The sequence below is a fragment of the Tamandua tetradactyla genome, chromosome 3 (genome assembly GCF_023851605.1).
Source record: "Tamandua tetradactyla isolate mTamTet1 chromosome 3, mTamTet1.pri, whole genome shotgun sequence".
NCBI classification, from domain to species: domain Eukaryota; kingdom Metazoa; phylum Chordata; class Mammalia; order Pilosa; family Myrmecophagidae; genus Tamandua; species Tamandua tetradactyla.
In genome coordinates this window covers 17,287,136-17,313,429 of record NC_135329.1, presented here as the reverse complement: position 1 = coordinate 17,313,429, position 26,294 = coordinate 17,287,136, and the positions used below count along the sequence as shown (strand labels likewise).

The 26,294-nt window shown below is 43.0% G+C and overlaps 1 protein-coding gene across 1 annotated transcript in view; it reads left to right on the top strand.

Moving 5' to 3' along the window:
• The first annotated feature begins 8,002 nt into the window (after window positions 1–8,002).
• ANK1 (ankyrin 1) overlaps window positions 8,003–26,294 on the top strand; it is a 129,380-nt gene continuing 111,088 nt past the window's right edge. The window contains exon 1 of the mRNA XM_077152579.1: window positions 8,003–8,172. Within this exon, the coding sequence (XP_077008694.1) occupies window positions 8,146–8,172 (27 nt within the window). The 5' untranslated portion in view covers window positions 8,003–8,145. The remainder of the gene's footprint in view (window positions 8,173–26,294) is intronic.

Here is a 26,294-nt window from a genome sequence, read left to right as displayed (position 1 = left end):
CATTCTATGCCATTGCATTAGAAATCCTAAAACTTTTTGTGGACTTTTCCTAAAATGTACATGAAAGAGCAAAAGGCCGTGCAAAGCTTTGACACTTTTAAAGAAGAATAAAGCAACGAGAATTAACTTACTAATATTAAGACATTCTAAACAATATGAAAATGTATTATAAAGTGATAGCAATTGAAAGAGGATGATATTGGCACAGGGGATAGATAAACAGGCCAGTGGATCTTAAGAGAGATCTCAGCAGACCCATGCTTATGGAGACAATATGTGATGGAGAGGTTACTGCAGATCAGGGGAGAAACGATGGGCTATTCAATAAATGGTACAATAATTAATCATCTGTATGGAAAAAAGAACTCTTTCCTCATAATATACACAAAAATAATTCAGGCATATTTAAAGACCTAACATGAAAAGCAAAATTATAAAAGATTTATAATACAGGAGAATGTGTTTATGAGCTCAGGGTAGGGAAGAATCTCTTGAACAAGATAGAAAAAGCACAAACCATAAAAGAAATGATCGATACACGTGATTACATTAAAATTGACAAAATCTGTTCATCAAGACACTATTTTTAAAATATAAAAAGATGAGCCTCCCAATGGAAGAAGATATTTGCAATACATATGACTAAAAAATGATTAGTATCCACACTATGTAAAGAACTCCCTCAACTCAGTAAGTAAAAGACAGTATAAAAGGACAATGGGCGAATGATTTGAACAGAAATTTTACAGAAGAGGAAAGATAAATGGCCAACAAATACAAGAAAAGTCCTCAAGCCTATTAGTAATCAGAGAAATACAAATTAAGACCGCAATGTGATACCATTTTATGCCCACCGGATTGACAAAAAATTAAAAGTTTGACAATGTCAAGTGTTGATGAGGTCCAAGAATGACTGCATACCCTGCTATTGTTAGTGTAAATTAGAACAGCCAGTTTCAAAAACATCTCGGTGTTATGACAGAGCTGAAGATGTATATACATTACAGTACATATAATTGTACCCCCCATCATGCACACCAAACAAGTCTTGCACATGTGCACAAGGAAGCTTTTTATAAGAATGTTCATAATATTCAAAGCAACAATGTTTGAAAAGCAATAAGCCGGAAACAACTAAAATTCCATGAGTGTAAATGCATACTATGGAATAGCAAATAACTGTGAAAAGGAATAGACTACTCCTTGCTGAATCTCAGGACATGATGTTGCATAAAAAATGGAAAGAGAAGAAGAATCCATACAGCATAAATTCACTTTATTCAGAGCTGGAAAACATGCAAAACTAAACAATATATCGTTTAAGGATATATAAATACATACATACATACATACATACGTGTATACATATATACATTTATTCATACATAGTATATAGTGATAAAACTATAAAGAGAAGCAGGAAAACAGTAAACACCAAATTCAGGGTAGTGCTACCTGGGGGTGGGTGGGTGGGAGGGTTGGGGCTTGAGGTAGAAGGAATGAGTTGAGAGACAGGGACACAGGTACCTGTGACCTTCTCTTCATTCGCTGGGTACCTGGGTGTTCATTTTATTGTGTTTCTTTATTTTTTTGAAAATCCATGAGGCTGATAAACACCAAAATCAGATTTGTCGTTACCTTCAGGATAGAGGGGGATGGGATTGAGGTGAGTGACATAAAGGGCTTCAACACTACCTATAATGAATATATTTCTTTAAAAAATTGGCAAAATTTATGAAATTGGGAAGTGGACACAGGAATATTTGGACAGATATTCTCTGTGATTTTTTTAAAGTTGAAATATTTTATAATAATTTTTTTACTTTTTAAAATAAAAGAAAATATAAAGAAAGTGGAGGTGGAGGAAAACACATCAAAAGCTAGTCGTGGTTGTGTTGGGGGACATGGGTGACCTCCATTTTTCCAATTTTTTTTCAATGAGGATGTCTTATGACTTTTATAATCAACATATTTATTTATCATCTTCTAAAAATGGAATACTAAGACAAGAACACTTGAACCATTGAGCGATAGTTGTTGAATTCCATACTTATTAAGGAAAAAAGTATTAGCTAACTGTGAACCAGAGGTGTTCATCCAAAAGCAAAATGGTGGACTTGGCATCTGCCCTTAGATCTGACTGGTCTAGAAACCTGTCTCCACCTCTTCCAGACGTAGAACCTCGAGTAGATTTATTGATCTCTCTGTGCCTTAGTTTCCTGATTTGTAAACTGCACCTAACAATAGTGATGGATTGAACTGTGTCTCCCCAAAAGATATGCTCAAGTCCTAACCCATGATCCCACAAATATGACCTTATTTGGAAACAGGGATCTTTGAAGATACTGTTAGTTAAGGTGAAGCCAAATTGAATTAAGTGGACCCTTATCCAATATGACTGGAGAGAGACAGAGGGTTGAATGCTTTGTGACAACACCATGGATTGCTTGCCAGCTACCATCAGAAGCTAGAAGAGGCAAAGAACAGATTCTCCCCTGTGGACTTCAAACACGGGAGGAGGGATTGTGAAGGACTCATTACAGGGAGCTGGGGAGGTTCAAGGGAACTTCACAGCCCAGGATCAAAACTTGAAAAAGCCTACCCTTATTTCAGTGAAGGTTCTTGAGCTTCAGAGGGTTAGGACAGCTTTTGCAGTGCCCTTTAGCTTCAGATGGTAGCTGGCAAGCAATCCATGGTGTTGTCACAAAGCATTCAACCCTCTGTCTCTCTCCAGTCATATTGGATAAGGGTCCACTTAATCCAATTTGGCCTCACCTTAACCAACAGTATCTTCAAAGATCCTGTTTCCAAATAAGGTCATATTTGTGGGATCAGGGGTTAGGACTTGAGCATATCTTTTGGGGAGACACAGTTCAATCCATCACTTATTGTTAGGTGCAGTTTACAAATGAGGAAACTAAGGCACAGAGAGATCAATAATATATGTATTATTTGGCCATAGCACTTGTGAAAGCTGTTAGGGAAATCTTTTGACAAAGAGATGGCAAATATGGCTTCAACTCGCATCACATGGCACAGCCCTCCTTAGCCCTGTAGAGACTGATTGTCATAGGGAATGCTGCTGCCGAGAGGAATTCCAGGGTGCCTCAAGCACATTGAGTCCAGTTCCCTGAAACCAGTCTGCTTGCCTAATCAGCTCTCTGTAACCTGCCTGCTTGGTTTGCTGATGTATCAGCCTTCTGTGGCCTGGAAGGGCCTGTGTCATGGTTAGGGACAGGTGTCAACTTGGCCAAGTTGTGGTACCTGTTCATCTGATTGGGCAAGCGCTGGCCTGTCTGTTGCAATGAGGACATTTCATAGGATTAGGTCATGATCACGTCAGCTACATCCACAGCTGATTCCATTTGTAATCAGCCAAAGGGGAGTGTCTTCTGCAATTAGTGATGCTAAATCCAATCATGGGAAGCCTTTTAAGGAGGACTCAGAGGAGACAGGTTCCATTCCTGCTTTGGCTGGTGAGCCTCTCCTGTGGAGTTCATCCAGGCCATCCATTGGAGTCATCGGCTTCGCAGCCTGCCCTGTGGATTTTGGACTCTGCATTCCTACGGTCACGTGAGACACTTTCATAAATTTTATATTTGCAAGTGTTCCCTGTTGATTCTGTTTCTCTAGAGAACCCTAACTAATACAGCCTGTTCTCAGGTTTAATCCCGAGGTGATCCAGCTCCTGGAGCTACTGAGATGCTGGGTCCCAGGCTTTAGGGGCGCGTCAGGCATTGTGCTGTGGCTGGAAGCACCACACAATTATCAAACCTGCCCAACGGTCTGACCTAGTCAAAGATTCGAGATGACAGTTTCTACTACAGGGTATTTTCTAATCATTATTACACTGCTTTATTTGTTTATTTATAAAATAAATGTTTATTTGCTGGCATTTTCTCCTCAGAGCTTGGGAACTCTGGAGAGCAAAAATATGGTTCCTTCTCTTCTCCAGATGGTGAAAATGGCTCCTTGCACTCACAGATTCTTTCCACATACTTTTTTTCCCTACTTTAAACATATTTATTTATTTATTTATTTATTAAAAAAAATTAACTAACACAACATTTAGAAATCATTCCATTCTGCATATGCAATCAGTAATTCTTAATATCATCACATAGATGTATGATCATCATTTCTTAGTACATTTGCATCGATTTAGAAAAAGAAATAGCAAGACAACAGAAAAAGAAATAAAATGATAATATAGAGAAAAAAATAAAAATACAAAATACAAAAAAAAAACAAAAAACTATAGCTCAGATGCAGCTTCATTCAGTGTTTTAACATAATTACATTACAATTAGGTAGTATTGTGCTGTCCATTTTTGAGTTTTTGTATCCAGACCTGTTGCACAGTCTGTATCCCTTCAGCTCCAGTTACTCATTATCTTACCCTATTTCTAACTCCTGATGGTCTCTGTTACCAATGACATATTCCAAGTTCATTCTCGAATGTCGGTCCACATCAGTGGGACCATACAGTATTTGTCCTTTAGTTTTTGGCTAGTCTCACTCAGCATAATGTTCTCTAGGTCCATCCATGCTATTACATGCTTCATAAGTTTATTCTGTCTTAAAGCTGCATAATATTCCATCGTATGTATATACCACAGTTTGTTTAGCCACTCGTCTGTTGATGGACATTTTGGCTGTTTCCATCTCTTTGCAATTGTAAATAATGCTGCTATAAACGTTGGTGTGCAAATGTCCGTTTGTGTCTTTGCCCTTAAGTCCTTTGAGTAGATACCTAGCAATGGTATTGCTGGGTCGTATGGCAATTCTATATTCAGCTTTTTGAGGAACCGCCAAACTGCCTTCCACAGTGGTTGCACCATTTGACATTCCCACCAACAGTGGATAAGTGTGCCTCTTTCTCCACATCCTCTCCAGCACTTGTCATTTTCTGTTTTGTTGATAATGGCCAGTCTGGTGGGTGTGAGATGATATCTCCTTGTGGTTTTGATTTGCATTTCTCTAATGGCCAGGGACATTGAGCATCTCTTCATGTGCCTTTTGGCCATTTGTATTTCCTCTTCTGAGAGGTGTCTGTTCAAGTCTTTTTCCCATTTTGTAATTGGGTTGGCTGTCTTTTTGTTGTTGAGTTGAACAATCTCTTTATAAATTCTGGATACTAGACCTTTATCTGATATGTCATTTCCACATATTGTCTCCCATTGTGTAGGCTGTCTTTCTACTTTCTTGATGAAGTTCTTTGATGCACAAAAGTGTTTAATTTTGAGGAGCTCCCATTTCTTTCTTTCTTTCTTCAGTGCTCTTGCTTTAGGTTTAAGGTCCATAAAACCGCCTCCAATTGTAAGATTCATAAGATATCTCCCTACATTTTCCTCTAACTGTTTTATGGTCTTAGACCTAATGTTTAGATCTTTGATCCATTTTGAGTTAACTTTTGTATAGGGTGTGAGATACGGGTCCTCTTTCATTCTTTTGCATATGAATATCCAGTTCTCTAGGCACCATTTATTGAAGAGACTGTTCTGTCCCAGTTGAGTTGGCTTGACTGCCTTATCAAAGATCAAATGTCCATAGATGAGAGGGTCTATATCTGAGCACTCTATTCAATTCCATTGGTTGATATATCTATCTTTATGCCAGTACCATGCTGTTTTGACCACTGTGGCTTCATAATATGCCTTAAAGTCCGGCAGCGTGAGACCTCCAGCTTCGTTTTTTTTCCTCAAGATACTTTTAGCAATTCGGGGCACCCTGCCCTTCCAGATAAATTTGCTTATTGGTTTTTCTATTTCCGAAAAATAAGTTGTTGGGATTTGGATTGGTATTGCATTGAATCTGTAAATCAGTTTAGGTAGAATTGACATCTTAACTATATTTAGTCTTCCAATCCATGAACACGGTATGCCCTTCCATCTATTAACATATTTATTATGAAATATAACGTATACAAAAAAGCATAAATTTCAAAGTACATTGCAACAAGGAGTTATAGAACAGCTTTCAGAGTTTGGTTTGGGTTACTGTTTTATAATTTTAGGTTTTTCCTTCTAGCTGCTCCAAGACACTAGAGACCAAAAGAAATACTAATATAATGATTCAGCAGTCATACTCATTTGTTAAATCCTGTCTTCTCTGTTACAGCTCCTCCTCCTTTGATCTTTCTCCCAGTCTTTAGGGGTATTTGAACTCTTCCCTTTCTAACGTTTTCATGTTGGAAAGGGGTGTCAGTAAATATGGGATGGGGGGACAGAACTGAGTGATGTTGTTGGAGAGTCTGGCCCCTCTGGGTTTCAGGACTTATCTGGCCTAGGAACCATCTGGAGGTTGCAGGTTTCTGGAAAGTAATCTTAGTGCATGAAACTTTTGTAGAATCTCAGATCCCAAGGTGTCGATAAACTTTTATGGAGCACTTACCGTGTAATAAACCTGCTACTATTCCAAGAGGACAAGAACAAAGACTTGAGAGAGAACTCCTACACCTGTGCAGGGCCCAGGGCAGAACCGGTGTCTTGAACTAGCCCAGCCTGATATTTGCTGCCGAACAACATTTGTCCTGTGGTAGAGTTGTTTAAAATCATATTTAACATGATGTGCTTCTTTTATATCTTAAGCTTTCTGGCCTCTTCACCCCTCAAAGCCCTAAGCCAAAAAAAAAAAAAGTCATTGTTTTGAGTCCAGTCCTTCAAAAGGCAGCGGCTAAAGACTTATGCTTTTAATTATTGTGGTGGCTATTTTTAGTCACAATATGGCCTGCACTCGCCTTGCCCTCCCCAAGCCACATCAGGTGCTTGCCTGCTTGGAGATGGGTCCCGCCCCCACTGGGGCGCTCCCCAGCTGCTGTGGGAAACCGAGGGCCCGGAGCAGCCCTGGGTGGCGTCTTTCGCTGCAGCTGTGCCCTGGCAGCGGGGCCCGTTTAGCTCCACAGAAAAGCTCGGGAGCAGATGGCGGCCTCCTTGGGGTGGGGGGTGGGGGTGGGGGCCTGGACCGGCCTCAGGCGAGCGCGAGGCCGGGCGTCATGTGAAGGAGCCTGGGGCGCCCCCCTTGAGGGTGGACGGAGCCCAGCACCCACGCAGCGCAGTGACACCCCCGAGAAATGAAAATCCAAGGAAATGTCACAGCCCCCACGCAGGCGAGGCGAATCTGCCCGCCGCTGCGGGCTCCTGGCTCCGGGGACACGGCCATTCTCCCGGCATCACGCTTCCGCTCCTTTGGGCCATCCATCCCCTCTGCCAGTCACCAGCTGCCATTCCAGGACACAGTGCTGCCGCCCTGGGCAGATGCCACCTCATCCCTGGGCCATGCATGTCACGAAGGCACTCTTCCTGAGCTGATGCGCGCGACAGCGTGGCCCCGGGGGACAGGCCCGGCTGGCCGGGGGCAGCGCCCACCTCCGGGCAGCCCCCGAGAGCCCTGGCCTCGGCGCCCCTTCCCTCCCTAGCCGCTGTTTGCCGGTGACACGCCGCTGGTTCCCAGGGACACTGTTATTTGGAGCCCCGGGGTTATTGAGATTTGCCCAGAACCCCTGCAAGTCGGTAACGAAGGGACACAAGGCCCCCCAGTGAAGGCGGGTGGAAATGAGAGGGCCCGAGCCGCCTGGCGCGCGCACCCAGGGCTGGGGAGACAGGGCAGAAGCTACTCCCCGGAGGCCCCTCTGACCATAGGATGGGCTCTGCCCTCACCTGGGGGCTTTGCCTCGCACTCCTGCACCCCAAACTCGGCAGCCAGGCGCGGGGGGGGGGGGGGCAGCGGCGAGGGAGTTTCCCCCTCTACCTGCCGTGGGGCCTGGGTGCTGAGTCCTGCCCAGCAGCAAGCCCGGGGGTGCTGCTCCCGCCGCCGTGGGGCCTTTTGAGAGAGTCTATGCGGGCGGAGCAATGGTGAGTTGGACCGGGTTCCTACTGGTTGTGCCCTGCGTTGGGTGGCGGGAGCCGGCGAGGGTGTTACTGTAATCTGCGGGCCCCAGGCGGGCGCCTCCCCACTGCCCGCGCGCTGAGCTCCCCATGAGCCCTGATAGTGCGTCTCTGCTGCAGATAAGCCGGGTTGGTTCTGAGGGCCGTGGGCTGCAGGCCGCCAGGCCCCAGATGTGTTAGGCCCAGGAAGAAGCTGCCGTGCCTCAGGCAGCCCCAGCTGTTCCTACAGCAGATCCCACTGAGCCCCGCAGGGACCGGCATGCCTTGGCTAATGGGCTTCTGCAAAGTGAGTACCTGAGCAGCTGGTCGGAGGGGCAGGTGGGGGTGGGGGTGAGGGTGGGGGATTTGGGAGCCAGGAGGGGTCAGAGAACCCAGCGGGTAGGATGTTGGGATGTGGAGCCGGTGGGCCTGGGTATGTGAGCATGAGTGTGTATGTGCGTGCCTGCGTGTGTTCACCCAGGGATGAGCCCCTCGCCAGGCTCCATGCCCTGCATAACATCAGCTCTCCTGTGCTCTGCCCCTGACCATGGCGCGGGGCCTCTGCTTGCGTCGGTTAATCCACTTCATATTTTTCACAGATAGAGATTTGCTGTCTCATTGAGTTCCACCTACCTGGGTGTCTGAATTATGTTCTCTTCCTGCATTAGGGGTTGGGCAGAATGATTTTTGGATTACATTCCTTCAGTCTGTCTATTGAGATTGGAGGAGCTTCCCTTTGATGTGGTTTTATCCCTGAGTGAAGTGGTTTGTAGTTGTTGTTATTTTAGGTGTGCTGCCTTCGTTACAGGCCAGTACCCCTGAGAGTTGGGCTGTTCTTCTGGGGGTGGGTGGGGACCTGGGTCACCCTCATTTGGAAGGGGTCTGGCTTATTTTCTCAAAAGCTCACCAAAGCCAGTTGCCTTGTTGTCACAATGTCTCTTTAAACTTTGGATTTCAGTTTTAACCAACTAGAAGGAGAAACATCTAAGAAGGAAGGAGAAAAAACGTCAGTGTGGCTCTGGGAGGTCATATAAAAATGATGGTATTTTTATAATGGTAATGGATGTTACAGAGGGTTCCCCGGCCCACCTCCAGTTCTCCTTGTGGTGATAGGACCTATTGCAGAGCCCGGCTGTGCTGCTTTTAAAGTATTTTGCTTCCAGGGTAAGATCTTCAGCTGGATCCCAGGCCACAGTCTCAGAGGGTAATGAGGGAAAGGGACCATAGTTTAATCATCAAGGAGAGCATCTACGTTTCCACTTCACAGGCTGCAGGGGAAACAAAATTAAGTTGGTGGTTTTTTGATTGGTTTGGTATCTTCCCAATTTGTTTTCCTGCCTGAATTGATTGATTGAGTTTTCTGGGAAGAGGGTCTGTCGAGGAAACCGGGGACTTCCACTGTAGTCTAATCTTACCTCCAGCAGGAGTCAGAATCCACCTGAGTCTTTTCCTTTAGCTTGCCAGCTCCTGGGCTGGAGGTTCACAGGGAGTGCAGGACTCCTGCTCAGATGGACCTTGGAAGGCAGAGGAAATGACTGTGAGTGTTTCCTGGAATGTATGATCTGTCTCCAGACACAAATATGAGCTCGACATTTTGCAAGAACAAAGAATGGCTGGTGAACAAAATGTTTGCAACTAGCTCGATCGTTTTCAGGAGTCAAATAACAGCCTTGGGACATTTTTTTCTGTCTCCATTTCCTTACCAGGGAACTGGGTCTTCTGTGGGGCTCAAGTGAGGTAATAGGTATGAAAATATTTAGAAAAAGAAACGAACAGCCTTGAGGGTTGTGGTTGTAACCAGGACCAAATAAATCCAGCTGACCTTTATGGCTCAGGTATAAATTATTTTTAAATCCAGGCTCTCCCCTCACCTTACCCCCCTTGCAAAATCAGCTCACTTACTTTGAGATTAATTTAACGGATTTAGAAAGACAGGCTTTTAATTGTTGCTTGCTTGCTTTTGCCAAAAAAGCAAAAGAAAAATAATGGAATGTTTTCTAAAGGAAAAGTAACTGAGAACATTTGTTCTCAAGGTCTGTTCAACAATATTTAACAAATATTTTTTAAGTGCCTGCTATGTGTCAAATCCTTTTGTAGGCATTGGGAATACAGGAGTGATCAAAACAGACAAAAATCCCTGCCCTCATGGAGCTTTACATTCCAGTGGGAGGTAAAACAAAATAAATGAGTAAATCACACCATAATCTCAAAGGTGAGAACTGCTATCTGGGGTGGGGGAAGCAGACTTGGGGGTAAGAACTATGAAGAATTCTGCAATTTTAATAAGGTATTCAGAGAAAGCCTCATGAAGTACCATGGAACATAGAATTGAAGGAGGTGAGGGAGAGAGCCAGGTGGGAATCTGGAGACAGAGTGCCCCATGCAGAGGAAAGAGCAATTGTAAAGGTCCTGAGGCAGGCATGTGCCTGGCTGTGCTGCAGGAGTAATTGGGCAGTCACTGTGGCTGGAGCAGAGTGAGGAGGGAGGAGCAGTGGAAGGTGAGGTCAGAGAGGTAGCAGGAGGGAGTGACTGGGGTGGGCAGGGAGGAGGGGTGCAGAACATATAGAGTCTTGTAGACCTTTACAGGGATGTAACTTTTATCCTAAGTGAGATGGTAAGTATTAGATGGTTCGAGCAAACAAATGGTATACCATACATGAGACTTCATTATGGGTTAAAATGCCTTTAAAATGAAACTCCTAGGAATCTTCTACCAACTAGAACTCTCTGATATAGTATGGCAAATGCTGTTATCATTGGCCATTAGTGCAATGGTTCTCAACCTTTTTATTCCCTGGCACCCACAGGGCTGGTTGTTGAGGTTGTCATGCATGACTTCCATGGCCATATCAGGGTATTGATCATTCCCTTCTTCCCTACATTCTTCAAGTTAATAAGAACATACATAGTACCGCAGATCCTCTTCACTTTAAAAACAATCGTGGATAAAATGAAAAAGGAAATAGAAGCCACTAAAAAATCACAGTTCCTATGCAGTCCAATAATTTATAATCACAGCTGCTTGTGATCCTTCGATGTTTTCTTTGGACCTTGGCATGGATACGGTAGACTGTTTCTAGAGCACTAGCTGTGAAGAAAGCACCTCAGGGTGTAAGCATGAGAGAACAGAGTCGCAACAGAGGCTGACCTTGAATTTGCTCTAAGTTTTGAAAAGTAGAAATGACCTTCCTACAGGTGTTCTTGCTCTCTTTGATCCATTCTTCGCATACAACCAAAGTGATGTTTTAGAAAGGTAAATCCTACTGTGCCACTCTCTACTTGAACTCTTCAATGGCTTCTCAGTGCTCTCAGGATAGAGTCCAGACTCCTTATTGTGGTACCTCCTGCCCTGGCCGTGACCATTTTTCCTGCCCTGTTTCCTATACAGCCTTCTCACAGTAATTGTTCTGGAAACATTGAACTGCTGTCAGTTCTTTCAACAGGGCATGCTTGGAAATGTTTTATATTATATTCGAGAGCTCCACAGGGTGGGATGTGTGCTTGTCTAGTTGGCTGTTGTATTCTTGGCACTCAGCACAGTGCCTGGCACATAGGAGGTACTCAGATATTGCTTGCTTTAATGAATGAATAATAAATTGCTCACCGCACAATTGATTGCCACTCATCGCTCGGTCATAAACCTGTGATTGTAAATCAATCTCTAGTGTATAGGAATTGTAGATTCTCTGCTCTTGGGATTTTTAAGATAATTTCTGCTTCCTTGGAACTCTCATTGCCCTTCATTGGAACCTCCCTTAGGGCCCTCCTTGGTTTTTTGCCGTCTTTATGCTTATTTACATAGGTGTCATCTCTCTACCGGATTGCACCCTGGAGGCGGGAGGAGGGCAGCATCCCTGCCTGACTCATTGTGAGTCACTTCCGATTTTCCCCAGCATCCAGTAAGGTCTTGATCGTAGGGCTTAAAAAATAGGTTTGTCAAATGAAAATTCAGTGAACGAAGGAAACCAAACTCTTGCTTCTCCCTCACTTGCCCAAATTGTGAAAATAAGATTATGCTAGGTCCCTTATCTGGAAAATAAACCTCCAAGTAGGCCCTTTGCAGAAGTAGGCGGTCCCCTAAGGCCCAGCTGGCTCGGCATCCTGCCTTCACTGACTTGCCTAGTCTCCACTGCAGCTGGAATTTGCTATCATTTTCCAACAGGCAGTGACAGCCAATTAGAGACCTAGTAAGAAACTGAATTTTCTCCCCTCACCTCCCTCTCACTTTTGACCACCCCACCCCCCTCAGTGGCTTGCCATCTAAGTAGAGGCCAATTTATCTCCTGAATTTACTGTCAAGCACCAGAAGGGGAAGGAAAGTGCATCCAGGGAAGACATGATCCTGTTTTTACCCACTAGCCAGCTGCTAAAATCTATTAACACGAGGTGGAAGGCAGCACCGGGATGATGACGGAGGGCTCTGCCTGAAGAGAAAACATGCTTGTGGATGCATTAGTAAAAACAAAACAGTCAAACAGCCTCCACCCCTTCTCACCAACCCGAGGGCCAGGAAGCATATTCCTTCCTGAGAAAGCTGCAGGCACCAATTTTGTTACTACTCAAATGCAGAGAAGGCAATGGAAACCTTTTGACCCTCCCCTAGCTATATCGGTCGGGAAAAGCTTTCCAAAGGTGGATTGTGGGGCAATAATTTGTAAGAAAGAGCACCTGGTTTCAATTTCCTTCAGAAAACTAGTGCCTATAAAAGCTGAAAAGAAACTGGCTTTGGTCCATCCCTCTCATTCCCTGATGGCCCAGCTATTGATCAAGGGTGATGATGATTTGCAAACAATGGACCAGATTCCAGCTCCCCAGAAAACACATTAGCAACCCGGAAGGAGGTGCTTTTTGACTTTAGTCTTTTCCTCCCCCGCACTGGCAACCTATTCTCCCGGGCAGGGGTGGGGAGAGGAGGGGTGCACCTGTATTTGCTTTTCTAAGTGGGCTGGGACTGGCGTTTGTCCATCGGGGTGATTCGAAGTCACCAGCCAAGCCCACTAGTCCTCGAAAACCTTCACCACCCATCCGCCACATGCCTGAAGTTCTATGTTAAGAGATTATTCCTTGGTTCTTAAAGGATTTCTGATCTCTTGATTGCATATACTTCAGCCTTTATAATAGGATCTTAAACCATGCAGATGCAGGAAACTAATTTTTTTCTTAGTTGGGATTAGTTGAGGATTAGCCAAGAGTGAGGTGTGGAATTCAGGACAGGTTGGTGGAATGTGGCAGTGGGCGGAGGACAAGGCAGGAACACCTGGAATAGTGGGACAAGGCAGGACAAGGCTGGAATAGTGGGCACAAGGCAGGAACACCTCACTCCCCTGCTTCGAGCGGTAACTGGGCTTAAGGTTCCTTCCTAGATGTCATGTGTCCTAAGATCTGGGTTCCAGGCCATCTGCTCTGTCGCAATGGCACTTGGATGAGTGACGTTGAATTTAAAGTGGAAACAGGGAGCAGCAGCAGGAGTTAGTCCTGAATACCCTTCTCAGGCCCACGCCGTCTGGAGGTGATGGGGTCAGCCCAGGAGTTGGATGGGCTTCTTGGCCACAGTACCCAGGACTTTATCCTTCACTTGACCCCTCCATCAGACTCTCAAACTGGTCAGAATAATATAGCTTCACAATATACCAAGCAAAGCATTTCCTTTATTTTATCTTTTGTGTGTGTGTGTGTGTGTGTGTTTATTAATTAAAGAAAAAAAAGAAATTAACACAACATTTAGAAATCATTCCATTCTACATATGCAATCAGTAATTCTTAACATCATCACATAGATGCATGATCATCATTTCTTAGTACATTTGCATCGATTTAGGAAAAGAACTAGCAAAACAACAGAAAAAGATATACAATGTTAATATAGAGAAAAAAAATAATAGTAAAAAAAAGAAAAGGAAAAAGAAAAAAAAAGACGCAAACAAACAAACAGACAAACAAAAAAAACCCTATAGCTCAGATGCAGCTTCATTCAGTGTTTTAACATGATTACTTTACAATTAGGTATTATTGTGCTGTCCATTTTTGAGTTTTTGTATCTAGTCCTGTTGCACAGTCTGTATCCCTTCAGCTCCAATTACCCATTGTCTTACCCTGTTTCTAACTCCTGCTGGACTCTGTTACCAATGACATATTCCAAGTTTATTCTCGAATGTACGTTCACATCAGTGGGACCATACAGTATTTGTCCTTTAGGTTTTGGCTAGACTCACTCATCATAATGTTCTCTAGGTCCATCCATGTTATTACATGCTTCATAAGTTTATCCTGTCTTAAAGCTGCATAATATTCCATCGTATGTATATACCACAGTTTGTTTAGCCACTCGTCTGTTGATGGACATTTTGGCTGTTTCCATCTCTTTGCAATTGTAAATAACGCTGCTATAAACGTTGGTGTGCAAATGTCCGTTTGTGTTCTTGCCCTTAAGTCCTTTGAGTAGATACCTAGCAATGGTATTGCTGGGTCGTATGGCAATTCTATATTCAGCTTTTTGAGGAACCGCCAAACTGCCTTCCACAGTGGTTGCACCATTTGACATTCCCACCAACAGTGGATAAGTGTGCCTCTTTCTCCACATCCTCTCCAGCACTTGTCATTTTCTGTTTTGTTGATAATGGCCAGTCTGGTGGGTGTGAGATGATATCTCCTTGTGGTTTTGATTTGCATTTCTCTAATGGCCAGGGACATTGAGCATCTCTTCATGTGCCTTTTGGCCATTTGTATTTCCTCTTCTGAGAGGTGTCTGTTCAAGTCTTTTTCCCATTTTGTAATTGGGTTGGCTGTCTTTTTGTTGTTGAGTTGGACAATCTCTTCATAAATTCTGGATACTAGACCTTTATCTGATATGTCGTTTCCAAATATTGTCTCCCATTGTGTAGGCTGTCTTTCTACTTTCTTGATGAAGTTCTTTGATGCACAAAAGTGTTTAATTTTGAGGAGCTCCCATTTCTTTCTTTCTTTCTTCAGTGCTCTTGCTTTAGGTTTAAGGTCCATAAAACCGCCTCCAATTGTAAGATTCATAAGATATCTCCCTACATTTTCCTCTAACTGTTTTATGGTCTTAGACCTAATGTTTAGATCTTTGATCCATTTTGAGTTAACTTTTGTATAGGGTGTGAGATACGGGTCTTCTTTCATTCTTTTGCATATGGATATCCAGTTCTCTAGGCACCATTTATTGAAGAGACTGTTCTGTCCCAGGTGAGTTGGCTTGACTGCCTTATCAAAGATCAAATGCCCATAGGTGAGAGGGTCTATATCTGAGCACTCTATTCGATTCCATTGGTCGACATATCTATCTTTATGCCAATATCATGCTGTTTTGACCACTGTGGCTTCATAATATGCCTTAAAGTCCGGCAGCGTGAGACCTCCAGCTTCGTTTTTTTTCCTCAAGATACTTTTAGCAATTCGGGGCACCCTGCCCTTCCAGATAAATTTGCTTATTGGTTTTTCTATTTCTGAAAAATAAGTTGTTGGGATTTTGACTGGTATTGCATTGAATCTGTAAATCAATTTAGGTAGGATTGACATCTTAACTGTATTTAGTCTTCCAATCCATGAACACGGTATGCCCTTCCATCTATTTAAGTCATCTGTGATTTCTTTTAACAGTTTTTTGTAGTTTGCTTTATATAGGTTTTTTGTCTCTTTAGTTAAATTTATTCCTAGGTATTTTATTCTTTTAGTTGCAATTGTAAATGGGATTCATTTCTTGATTTCCCCCTCAGCTTGTTCATTACTACTGTAGAGAAATGCTACAGATTTTTGAATGTTGATCTTGTAACCTGCTACTTTGTTGTACTCATTTATTAGCTCTAGTAGTTTTGTTGTGGATTTTTCCAGGTTTTCGACGTATAGTATCATATTGTCTGCAAACAGTGATAGTTTTACTTCTTCCTTTCCAATTTTGATGCCTTGTATTTCTTTTTCTTGTCTAATTGCTCTGGCTAGAACCTCCAACACGATGTTGAATAATAGTGGTGATAATGGACATCCTTGTCTTGTTCCTGATCTTAGGGGGAAAGTTTTCAATTTTTCCCCATTGAGGATGATATTAGCTGTGGGTTTTTCATATATTCCCTCTATCATTTTAAGGAAGTTCCCTTGTATTCCTATCTTTTGAAGTGTTTTCAACAGGAAAGGATGTTGAATCTTGTCAAATGCCTTCTCTGCATCAATTGAGATGATCATGTGATTTTTCTGCTTTGATTTGTTGATATGGTGTATTACATTAATTGATTTTCTTATGTTGAACCATCCTTGCATACCTGGGATGAATCCTACTTGGTCATGATGTATAATTCTTTTAATGTGTTGTTGGATTCGATTTGCTAGAATTTTGTTGAGGATTTTTGCATCTATATTCATTAGAGAGATTGGTCTGTAGTTTTCTTTTTCTGTAATATCTTTGCCTGGTTTTGGTATGAGGGTGATGTTGGCTTCATAGAATGAATTAGGTAGCTTTCCCTCCACTTCGATTTTTTTGAAGAGTTTGAGGAGAGTTGGTACTAATTCTTTCTGGAATGTTTGATAGAATTCACATGTGAAGCCATCTGGTCCTGGACTTTTCTTTTTAGGAAGCTTTTGAATGACTGATTCAATTTCTTTACTTGTGGTTTGTTTGTTGAGGTCATCTATTTCTTCTTGAGTCAAAGTTGGTTGTTCATGTCTTTCCAGGAACCCATCCATTTCATCTAAATTGTTGTTTTTATTAGCATAAAGTTGTTCATAGTATCCTGTTATTACCTCCTTTATTTCTGTGAGGTCAGTGGTTATGTCTCCTCTTCCATTTCTGATCTTATTTATTTGCATCCTCTCTCTTCTTCTTTTTGTCAATCTTGCTAAGGGCCGATCAATCTTATTGATTTTCTCATAGAACCAACTTCTGGTCTTATTGATTTTCTCTATTGTTTTCAAGTTTTCAATTTCATTTATTTCTGCTCTAATCTTTGTTATTTCTTTCCTTTTGCTTGCTTTGGGATTAGTTTGCTGTTCTTTCTCCAGTTCTTCCAAGTGGACAGTTAATTCCTGAATTTTTGCCTTTTCTTCTTTTCTGATATAGGCATTTAGGGCAATAAATTTCTCTCTTAGCACTGCCTTTGCTGTGTCCCATAGGTTTTGATATGTTGTGTTTTCGTTTTCATTCGCCTCGAGGTATTTACTAATTTCTCTTGCAATTTCTTCTTTGACCCACTCGTTGTTTAAGAGTGTTGTTGAGCCTCCACATATTTGTGAATTTTCTGGCACTCCACCTATTATTGATTTCCAACTTCATTCCTTTATGATCCGAGAAAGTGTTGTGTATGATTTCAATCATTTTAAATTTTTTAAGACTTGCTTTGTGACCCAGCATATGGTCTATCTTTGAGAATGATCCATGAGCACTTGAGAAAAAGGTGTATCCTGCTGTTGTGGGATGTAATGTCCTATAACTGTCTGTTAAGTCTAGCTCATTTATAGTAATATTCAGATTCTCTATTTCTTTACTGATCCTCTGTCTAGATGTTCTGTCCATTGATGAGAGTGGTGAATTGAAGTCTCCAACTATTATGGTATATGTGTCTATTTCCCTTTTCAGTGTTTGCAGTGTATTCCTCACGTATTTTGGGGCATTCTGGTTCGGTACATAAATATTTATGATTGTTATGTCTTCTTGTTTAATTTTTCCTTTTATTAGTATATAGTGTCCTTCTTTGTCTCTTTTAACTGTTTTACATTTGAAGTCTAATTTGTTGGATATTAGTATAGCTACTCCTTCTCTTTTCTGGTTGTTATTTGCATGAAATATCTCTTCCCAACCTTTCACTTTCAACCTATGTTTATGTTTGTGTCTAAGATGTGTTTCCTGTAGACAGCATATAGAAGGATCCTGTTTTTTAATCCATTCTGCCAGTCTATGTCTTTTGATTGGGGAATTCAGTCCATTAACATTTAGTGTTATTACTGTTTGGATAATATTTTCCTCTACCATTTTGCCCTTTGTATTATATGTATCATATCTGATTTTCCTTCTTTCTACACTCTTCTCCATACCTCTCTCTTCTGTCTTTTTGTATCTGAGTCTAGTGCTCCCTTTAGTATTTCTTGCAGAGCTGGTCTCTTGGTCACAAATTCTCTCAGTGACTTTTTGTCTGAGAATGTTTTAATTTCTCCCTCATTTTTGAAGGACAATTTTGCTGGATATAGGAGTCTTGGTTGGCAGTTTTTCTCTTTTAGTAATTTAAATATATCATCCCACTGTCTTCTAGCTTCCATGGTTTCTGCTGAGAAATCTACACATAGTCTTATTGGGTTTCCCTTGTATGTGATGGATTGTTTTTCTCTTGCTGCTTTCAAGATCCTCTCTTTCTCTTTGACCTCTGACATTCTAACTAGTAAGTGTCTTGGAGAACGCCTATTTGTGTCTAATCTCTTTGGGGTGCACTGCACTTCTTGGATCTGTGATTTTAGGTCTTTCATAAGAGTTGGGAAATTTTCAGTGATAATTTCTTCCATTAGTTTTTCTCCTCCTTTTCCCTTCTCTTCTCCTTCTGGGACACCCACAACACGTATATTTGTGCGCTTCATATTGTCCTTCAGTTCCCTGATCCCCTGCTCAAGTTTTTCCATTCTTTTCCCTATAGTTTCTGTTTCTTTTTGGAATTCAGATGTTCCATCCTCCAATTCACTAATTCTAGCTTCTGTCTCTTTAAATCTACCATTGTAGGTATCCATTGTTTTTTCCATCTTTTCTACTTTGTCCTTCACTCCCATAAGTTCTGTGATTTGTTTTTTCAGTTTTTCTATTTCTTCTTTTTGTTCAGCCCATGTCTTCTTCATGTCCTCCCTCAATTTGGTTTTTGAAGAGGTTTTCCATTTCTGTTCGTATATTCAGCATTAGTTGTCTCAGCTCCTGTATCTCATTTGAACTATTGGTTTGTTCCTTTGACTGGTCCATATCTTCAATTTTCTGAGCGTGATCCGTTATCTTCTGCTGGCATCTGGGCATTTAATCAGATTTCCCTGGGTGTGAAACCCAGCAGGTTGAAGGATTTTTCTGTGAAATCTCTGGGCTCTGTTTTTCTTATCCTGCCCAGTAGGTGGCACTCATGGCGCTCATCTGTCTGAGGGTCCCACCAGTAAAAGATGCTGTGGCTCCTTTAACTTTGGAAAACTCTCACTGTGGGGGGGGTCGCCAGCCGAAGTGGCTTGGGGGAGTGCCAGTCCGAATCTCCCAGCCGGCCCGGGGATCCGTGCACGGGGAGGGTCACCGGCCTCCATGGCTTGGGGGAGCACCTGTCCAAATTTCCCAGCCGGCCCGGGGCGCCAAGCGTGGTGGGGGGGGCACCGGCCTCCGCGGCTTGGGGGAGCGCCTGACCAAATTTCCCAGCCGGCCTGGGGCGCCAAGCGTGGCGGGGGGGCGCCAGCCACTGCGGCTTGGGGGAATGCCTATCCACCGTTCCCAGCCGGACTGGGAAGCCACGTGTTTGGAAGGGACCCCGGTCGCTGTTCTCCGCGGCTTGGGGATCTCCGATCCAATTCTCCCAGCTGGTCCGGGGGTCCGCGCGTGGGGAGGGGGGCACCAGCTTCCACGGCTTGAGGGGACCGCCTGTCGAATTCTCCCAGCCGGCCTGGGAAGGAAGGAGGGAGGGACTCCGGCCGCCTGCCACCCCAGCCCGGGGAAGCCCACGCCCCTCGGCGATCTCACCGGAGCGGGTTCTCCCAGCCAGTCAGCTGTTCCAGAATGGGGTACGCTGTCTTCTTGGTCTCTGTCGTGGCTCCAGGAGCTGTTCTGTATCGTTTCTACTTCCCTAGTAGCTGTTCTGGAGGAGGAACTAAGACCCGCGCGTCTTACTAAGCCGCCATCTTCTCCGGAAGTCCCTTTATTTTATCTTAATGTAATATTGAAAGCATCCTGTGAGGTGGGTATTAATATCCCCACTTTGTAGATGAGGAAATTGGGGCTGAGAAGCTAATCCTCTGGCCCAAGTCCCCCACATCTGGGTTCCCAGCTCATGTCTGTCTCCTGGCACGCCATAGACTGAAGCTCATGGGTGTGTATGTTTTGCACCTCACATACTCTGGTCATGCTGAAGTTTCTTTTTTCAGACAGCTGGGTCCCCGATAGTCTGCACCTCCAATGCCCACCTGTGTGGTGCAGGTGGAGTCGCCCTGGCAGCACCTAGGGGTGGACTGTCTGAGCACAGGGGCCCAGCAATACAGCAGGTGGTCTAGTCTGCGGGGTCTGGCCAGGCCAGCTGGGTGTGAATCCTTGCTGGGCCACTTTCTAGATGTATACCCTGGATAAGCTCTATAACCACGCCCATGCCTCCATTTCCTCATCTGTAAATGGGTGATAATAGGGTTGCATTCTTGGCATTATATGAGCTCAGTGCCTCGCATATCAAGGCTTGTTGGCCCTTGCAATTCATGTGGAAGCACAAGGTCCTTTCTGGACCAATAACTTTCAACATTCTAAGAACTTTAAAAATTAAAAAATATATTTCTTCTTACCTTTGCTATATCTTCAATCATGTCAACAGAATTTATTGAGTAGGAGACAAAAATAAGTAACACCATCCTGAATCCTCCAGAAGTGATAAGTGCTACATTAGTGATGTGAAACAAAATGCTATGGGAGGCTAGAATGGGGAAAATTAATTCTGTCTGCCAACAGACAAAGGTAGTTTGTCAAAGAGGCTTCCTTGAGGAAGAAGAATCAGTAGAATTTTACAAAGCCGAGGTTGAAAAGGCATCTAAGAGTAGTGAAAGAGCACAATCAAAAATATGGAAAGCGTAAAGGTGCCTTGTGTGTTTCGGGCAAGTGCTTGGTCCAGATGTTTAGGGACAGGTAGGTGATGGTCTGTGGCAGGAGATGAGGATGAAAAGATAGGCGGAGGCTAAATTGGGGACATTTCTGAATGTGAGCCCAAGGCTTTGGACTTTATTTTACAGGCATTGGGGAACCAGTAGAGACATCTGAGTAGGGAAGTATCATGATCAGAGCTGGGCTTCAGAAAGCTCCATCTGGCAGAGTTGGGGATCAGGGGCTATTGGGGTGGCAGCCAGTGAAAACCAGTTAGGAATACATTGCTGCTGTCCAGGTGAAAAGATAATGAGGCCCTAAAACAAGGGGAATGTGAGATAACATTTATTGAGCAGCTACTGTGTGGCAGCCACAAAGCTTTGTGATGTACATTTCAGCTCCTTTAATGCTCACAGAAGCAACATCATTATCTTCATGTTTGAGATGAAGAAACTGAGACTTGAAGTTGGAAAGAGCAATGAAATAAGATTGTGTAGTGTTCGACTGCTCAGATGGACGCCTCTGTGGTCTGAAATCTGGTCCTTAGCTTTGTATTCCCAGTAACCTGATTTTGTGGCCCCAGTCAGAGGATAGAAGGTCTGGGGCATGACTTACTGCTAGTCAAACCCACAGGCATCTAGTGTCTGCATCAGCACAGGAACTTGCTAATTTACAGTGAGAAACATAACTTCTCTGGTTCTCTGCTGTTCTTTTGTGCTCTTGTTCATTTGTGTTCTCTGGTCAGTGAATTCTGTCTCATTAAGAAAATCTCAGTGGCAAGTTAGTTATAACCAGCATCCTGGTAAATGCAATCAGTGACACAGGAGGCAAAATAATCTTGAAGAATATGTCATCAGGGCTGTGGTAAGGCCTGATGAACCATTCATCCCCCACAGCAGAGAACATCATGTTTGTTACAGATTGTTGATTAAACAACATTGGAATAGAAAATGAATCTCATTGTCTGAGTCAGTGTCAATCAATTGGTTGCAGCTGCCTGGGATGCTGTGTTGAGAGAGTTCCTGAAGCCACTTTTAGCCTCATGGGCAAGAATGCAATTATGAATTAGCAACCCCTGCCAGTGGGCCGGAGGAGGGAGGGCTGGTGTGCTGTGAGACTGTTACAGTAGCTGTTTCTGGGCCATTGTTGTTCTTTTTCCTTCTTTTCCATCTCCTTCTTCTTTTGACTTAAACAGATGAGCTATCTTCTGAGGGCTGTTTATTTGAGAGACATTCCATCTTTCAAGGAGACTTCTGACCTAGCTAGTGTTAGCCATTAAATGTAGATTTTTGTGGTTTACCTCTCAGAAGAAATATTATTTCAATTATTTTCAAATTCCTTGCTCCTGCTGTCCACCACTGCCAGGTTCCTGGAGGTTGCATACACGTCAGAGACCCAGGAAGTGGTGGGGTCTATTTTCGGTCCAAGGACTATGTGAGTGCAAAACCCAGCTCCTTCAACCACACTGCAGCAGTGACAACTGAGTTTCTCCCTCTTGACAAATGTGTATGAATTGCCATTCAATATCATCTGTTAGAATGGAGTTTCCTAACCCAAGTTCTCCAAGCTTTTGATTCAACCCCAAACAAACCACAGTTCTTCACCTCCAGGCTAGCCTGCTCCACTACCCCCATTTCTCTGCTCCTTCGTACACTACCCACCCTTTGGATTAGAGCAGCTCCCACACTGCTCTCCACTCTCACAGCTCTCTCCTTCCTCTAGATCCCGTAAGGCCATGGTCCTTACCCAGCAATTAATCCATCTCTGCTTTGGCATTTCTCTTATGCTAAATAAATACTTGTGAAGTTAAAAAAAATGAATAACCATTGAACACCAACTCTGACATTTTTGGGAAACAATGTGAAAATGTGTCAAGGCTATTGCACTGAATGATTCATTAAATGAACTTGTTCACCAGTACAGTCAATCTGCTCCTTATGGCATCCCTCATAACAACAACCTTGTATAAAAATGCAATCTTTCTTAGATTCGGGTAAAAAGCATTTGCAGATGGAGTGATGAACTGACAAGTGGAGAAGTTTGGATTTTCAGTCTCCATCTAAATTGTCTTCCTGTGGGGTTTTGAAAAATCTCTTAAATTTCATTGTCCTTGTTTCTCCAACTGAAAAATGCAGATAATAGTACTTGCCAGTGACTGCTACAAATGAGTTTGGTGTCAAGTGCTGAGGCAGTATTAGTTCTGAATGTCTCAGACACAAAGTGATGTTTACATAGATGCTTCAGCATTAGGATAACTGTACTGATCCCTTCCTTTCTACCCCATTCATTTCCAAATTCCCAGCATGGCTACTGGGAACTTGTTTGCTAGCCTTGAAATAAATGGCATGTATTTAGAGCAAGTAGTGCATGGGGCAACCTTAAGTTGTTGGATAAGGGTTTTTGCTTATTGCATCTAATTTTGCTGGTTTGTTTAGAAACATGTTATTGATAGTTATGAACTATGTGAGTCTGTCTTCAGGGTCTCCCACTGTTCAGCTGTTCAGAAGAACCCCCAGTTCTTCCAGGGTTCAGCAGAACATGTAAGGAGCTGTAGATTGCCTTCTGGCCCTTCCTTTCACACATGGAGTTCCTTATTCTGAAATTCTAATTCTAATTCTCTTATCCCTATCATGACTTGCCCTTACTTCTATTCCTTCAGAGTCTTGCTCCATAGTATTTTCCAAACTGATAAATAGTTATTGGGACCTGATATGGGTGAGGTCCTGTAGACACTGCAGATGGGAAGCTTCCTGTGGTGGCTGCTCGTGAAGTATGGATATCCTGTTAGGATATCCTGGAGATGAGGCATGACACAAACCACTACACTCAAAAGTTTACAAGGAGCCTACCACAAGGGATAAAATGCTTGGAAAATTCATAAGAGGGAGAGAGTGCTGCAAGCAGAGGAAACCAAGGAACGGTCCACAGAGAGAGTACCCCCACGTTGGCTCTAAGGGAGAGGTTTGAAGTAGACATTTAAGAGTGGGAGGAGATGTGAACATGGCAGGGCTTTCCTCGTGGAGACAACATCATGAGGCAAGACCCTGACCGGGTCAGTAGATTTTTCCTATTGGCTCAGGCCTGAGGAAGGAGGGATACAAGATGAGGCTGGGAAGGGCCTAGGAATGACCTATCAAGACATTTCAACAACCTGGAAAGCAGTGCGGAGCAGTGGAAGAGATCTGAGCAGGAAAATGGCTTGGCCCCAGGTGCAATTCAGGAAGGTGACTCTTGTACCAGTGTGTGAAATTGATGGGAAGGGAGCCTGGAGGTTGAGAGGCCAATTAGAAGGTGACTGCTGAATGATGGTCTCCAGATAAGAAGTAATGAAGACCTAAACTAAGGTATGAGTAGCTAAAATGAAAAGCAATAGATGGATTTGAGGGCTGAAACTGAACAAAGGGAAAAGTTAGAGCCAAAATGAATACTTAAAGCCTTCCCTGTGCCAGACAGAACCCATTCTTAGCACAATACAGGTATTAATGCACCAAAGCCTTGTAATGGCCCTAGAAGGCCATTACATGTTTCAGGGAAGGACACTGAGGCACAGAGATTAATTTGCTCAAGGCTGCATAGCTAATGAGCCCCGGAACTAGGATATGAAGCCAGGCAGGCTGGTCCCAGACCCTGAATTCTTAACCAGTAAGAATAAGATTATTCTGTCTTCATATCAGCAGCAGAAACAGGACACTCTGGAAGAAAAGCTGGTGAGGGCTGGTGAGGCTTAGTGACCATCCCCTGTCCCAGGTCATGTGGTGGTTTTTCACATGGAACTCTTGAGAGCCCCCTCACCAAATGGTTGATCCCAGAGGTGGAAACATTTGGCACTGTGGCAGGTCTACCTTTTGTCCCCTTCACGTGAATCATCTTACCCACTCCTTCAGTCAGTGCCTACGGGCCTCACCATGTGCAAGGCTCTCCCGTGTACTCTAAAAAACAAAAGGAAAACCCACTGCCATAAGTGTATAAGCATCTGAACTAAGAAAGCAGATGCATTATGGGGGTTTATTTAATTAGCAAAAGGTTCACGGGGGGTTATTTAAGTAGTTAGCTTCCAAGTGCGCATGAAACATTTTATGTATAAAACTTAAGTGGAAGGCAAAAAATTGCTTTAATTGAATAGATTCGGTATACTGACATACTAGAAGTATCCCAAAAGGTTTCCAATCCTTATCTTTCATATCTGTCAGTGAATTTAATGACAAACATCAATCACCTAAAAAAACATCATCAGTGCAGTAGGAGGTAGTGTAGCATTATATTATGGGTCTTATTGAAGAGATGAACATTTGAGATACAGAAGTTCACATTTACAAAGCTGTGAAATTATGGCACTGATTAATTATACCCCAAAAGAATGTTTTGCTTTAAGAAAGAGTTCACTAAATACAGCTAGCTATGGCTTTAAAATTCTTTGCTTTTATGTTATCAATTTCTGAGGGCCAGGAAAGCTGCCAAGGGGGTTAGCGTAAAGAGTGGGACAGAGAAATATAATAAAGCATCATAAGGCCAGGCCAGCTGGAGATCAGTTGGTGAAAATGATCAGCCTTTCCTGAAATGTGTTCCACAAAACAGACCTTATTTCCCAGGACTACTCAGAGCTCTAACCTGCTTTCTTTTATCATGAATCTCTAAGGATAAGGTTTGCATTTCCCAAATTTACTTACCCATGGTTCCCTCTGGGTGGGGGTGGGTGACATTACACAGCGCTGGCGTTCTTGGGAACACACTTTGGGAAATGCAGTATCAGGCTACATTGAGAGGACCAAATTCAGATCTTCCTTTTAGGTGAGATCTTGATAATTGGAACACATATTTAGACAGGGATTCAGCAAGGAAAAGGGTCTCGGACCATAACTGAAGGAACAAAGGGAAAGAATAGACTAAGAAGAGGCTGGCAATTACAGAGACTCATTCATTCTATGGCGCTCCTCCCATGGGCAGATCTAAGACAAGGGATTGGGTGGAAGTTTCAGATTCCAACTTTATATGAGAATGAACTTTCCAACAATTAGAATTCTCCAAAGATGGAAGTATTTGAACAGAGGCCACTTAACAACCTGTCAGGAATTTTAAAGGAAGGCTTTTTGGCATGGACTAGGAGAAGTGCTTAGATGATCCTTGCACTTAACCCAAGCACTTAGATAACCCCTAATGACTTGATCAGGAGGGATACAACCCAAAGAGGAAATAGGGTTTGGTTACTACAATTACAGGTGCTGCATTCCATTAGGTGTACTGTTACCTTGCTAAGGACTGACTTATCTAAATGTAGTTCTTCTGAGCCTATGGGGCTTTGATAGTTTGCACCATTGGTTTTATAGCTCTCTGTGGAAATGAGAAACTCATTCAATCAGGAGAAATGGATTTGGGATGAGCAAAGGAGACTTTACCATTGTGGATATTTTAGGAATACCTATACTATTTAGACAGAGTTAATTAGAAGACAAGAACTTCTGATCAGCTGATCTAATGAGCAAGTCAATGAAATACTTGAAATTTTATAAGCTGAATAAGATGGAATTCTTTCATCTAATTTGTAAGCAGATTTGCATCTTGTTTACTTATATTTGCATAGATGATTGGAGATGTAAGATGAAATAAAAATTAATGTATGCAATGTAATGTATTTTGATTTA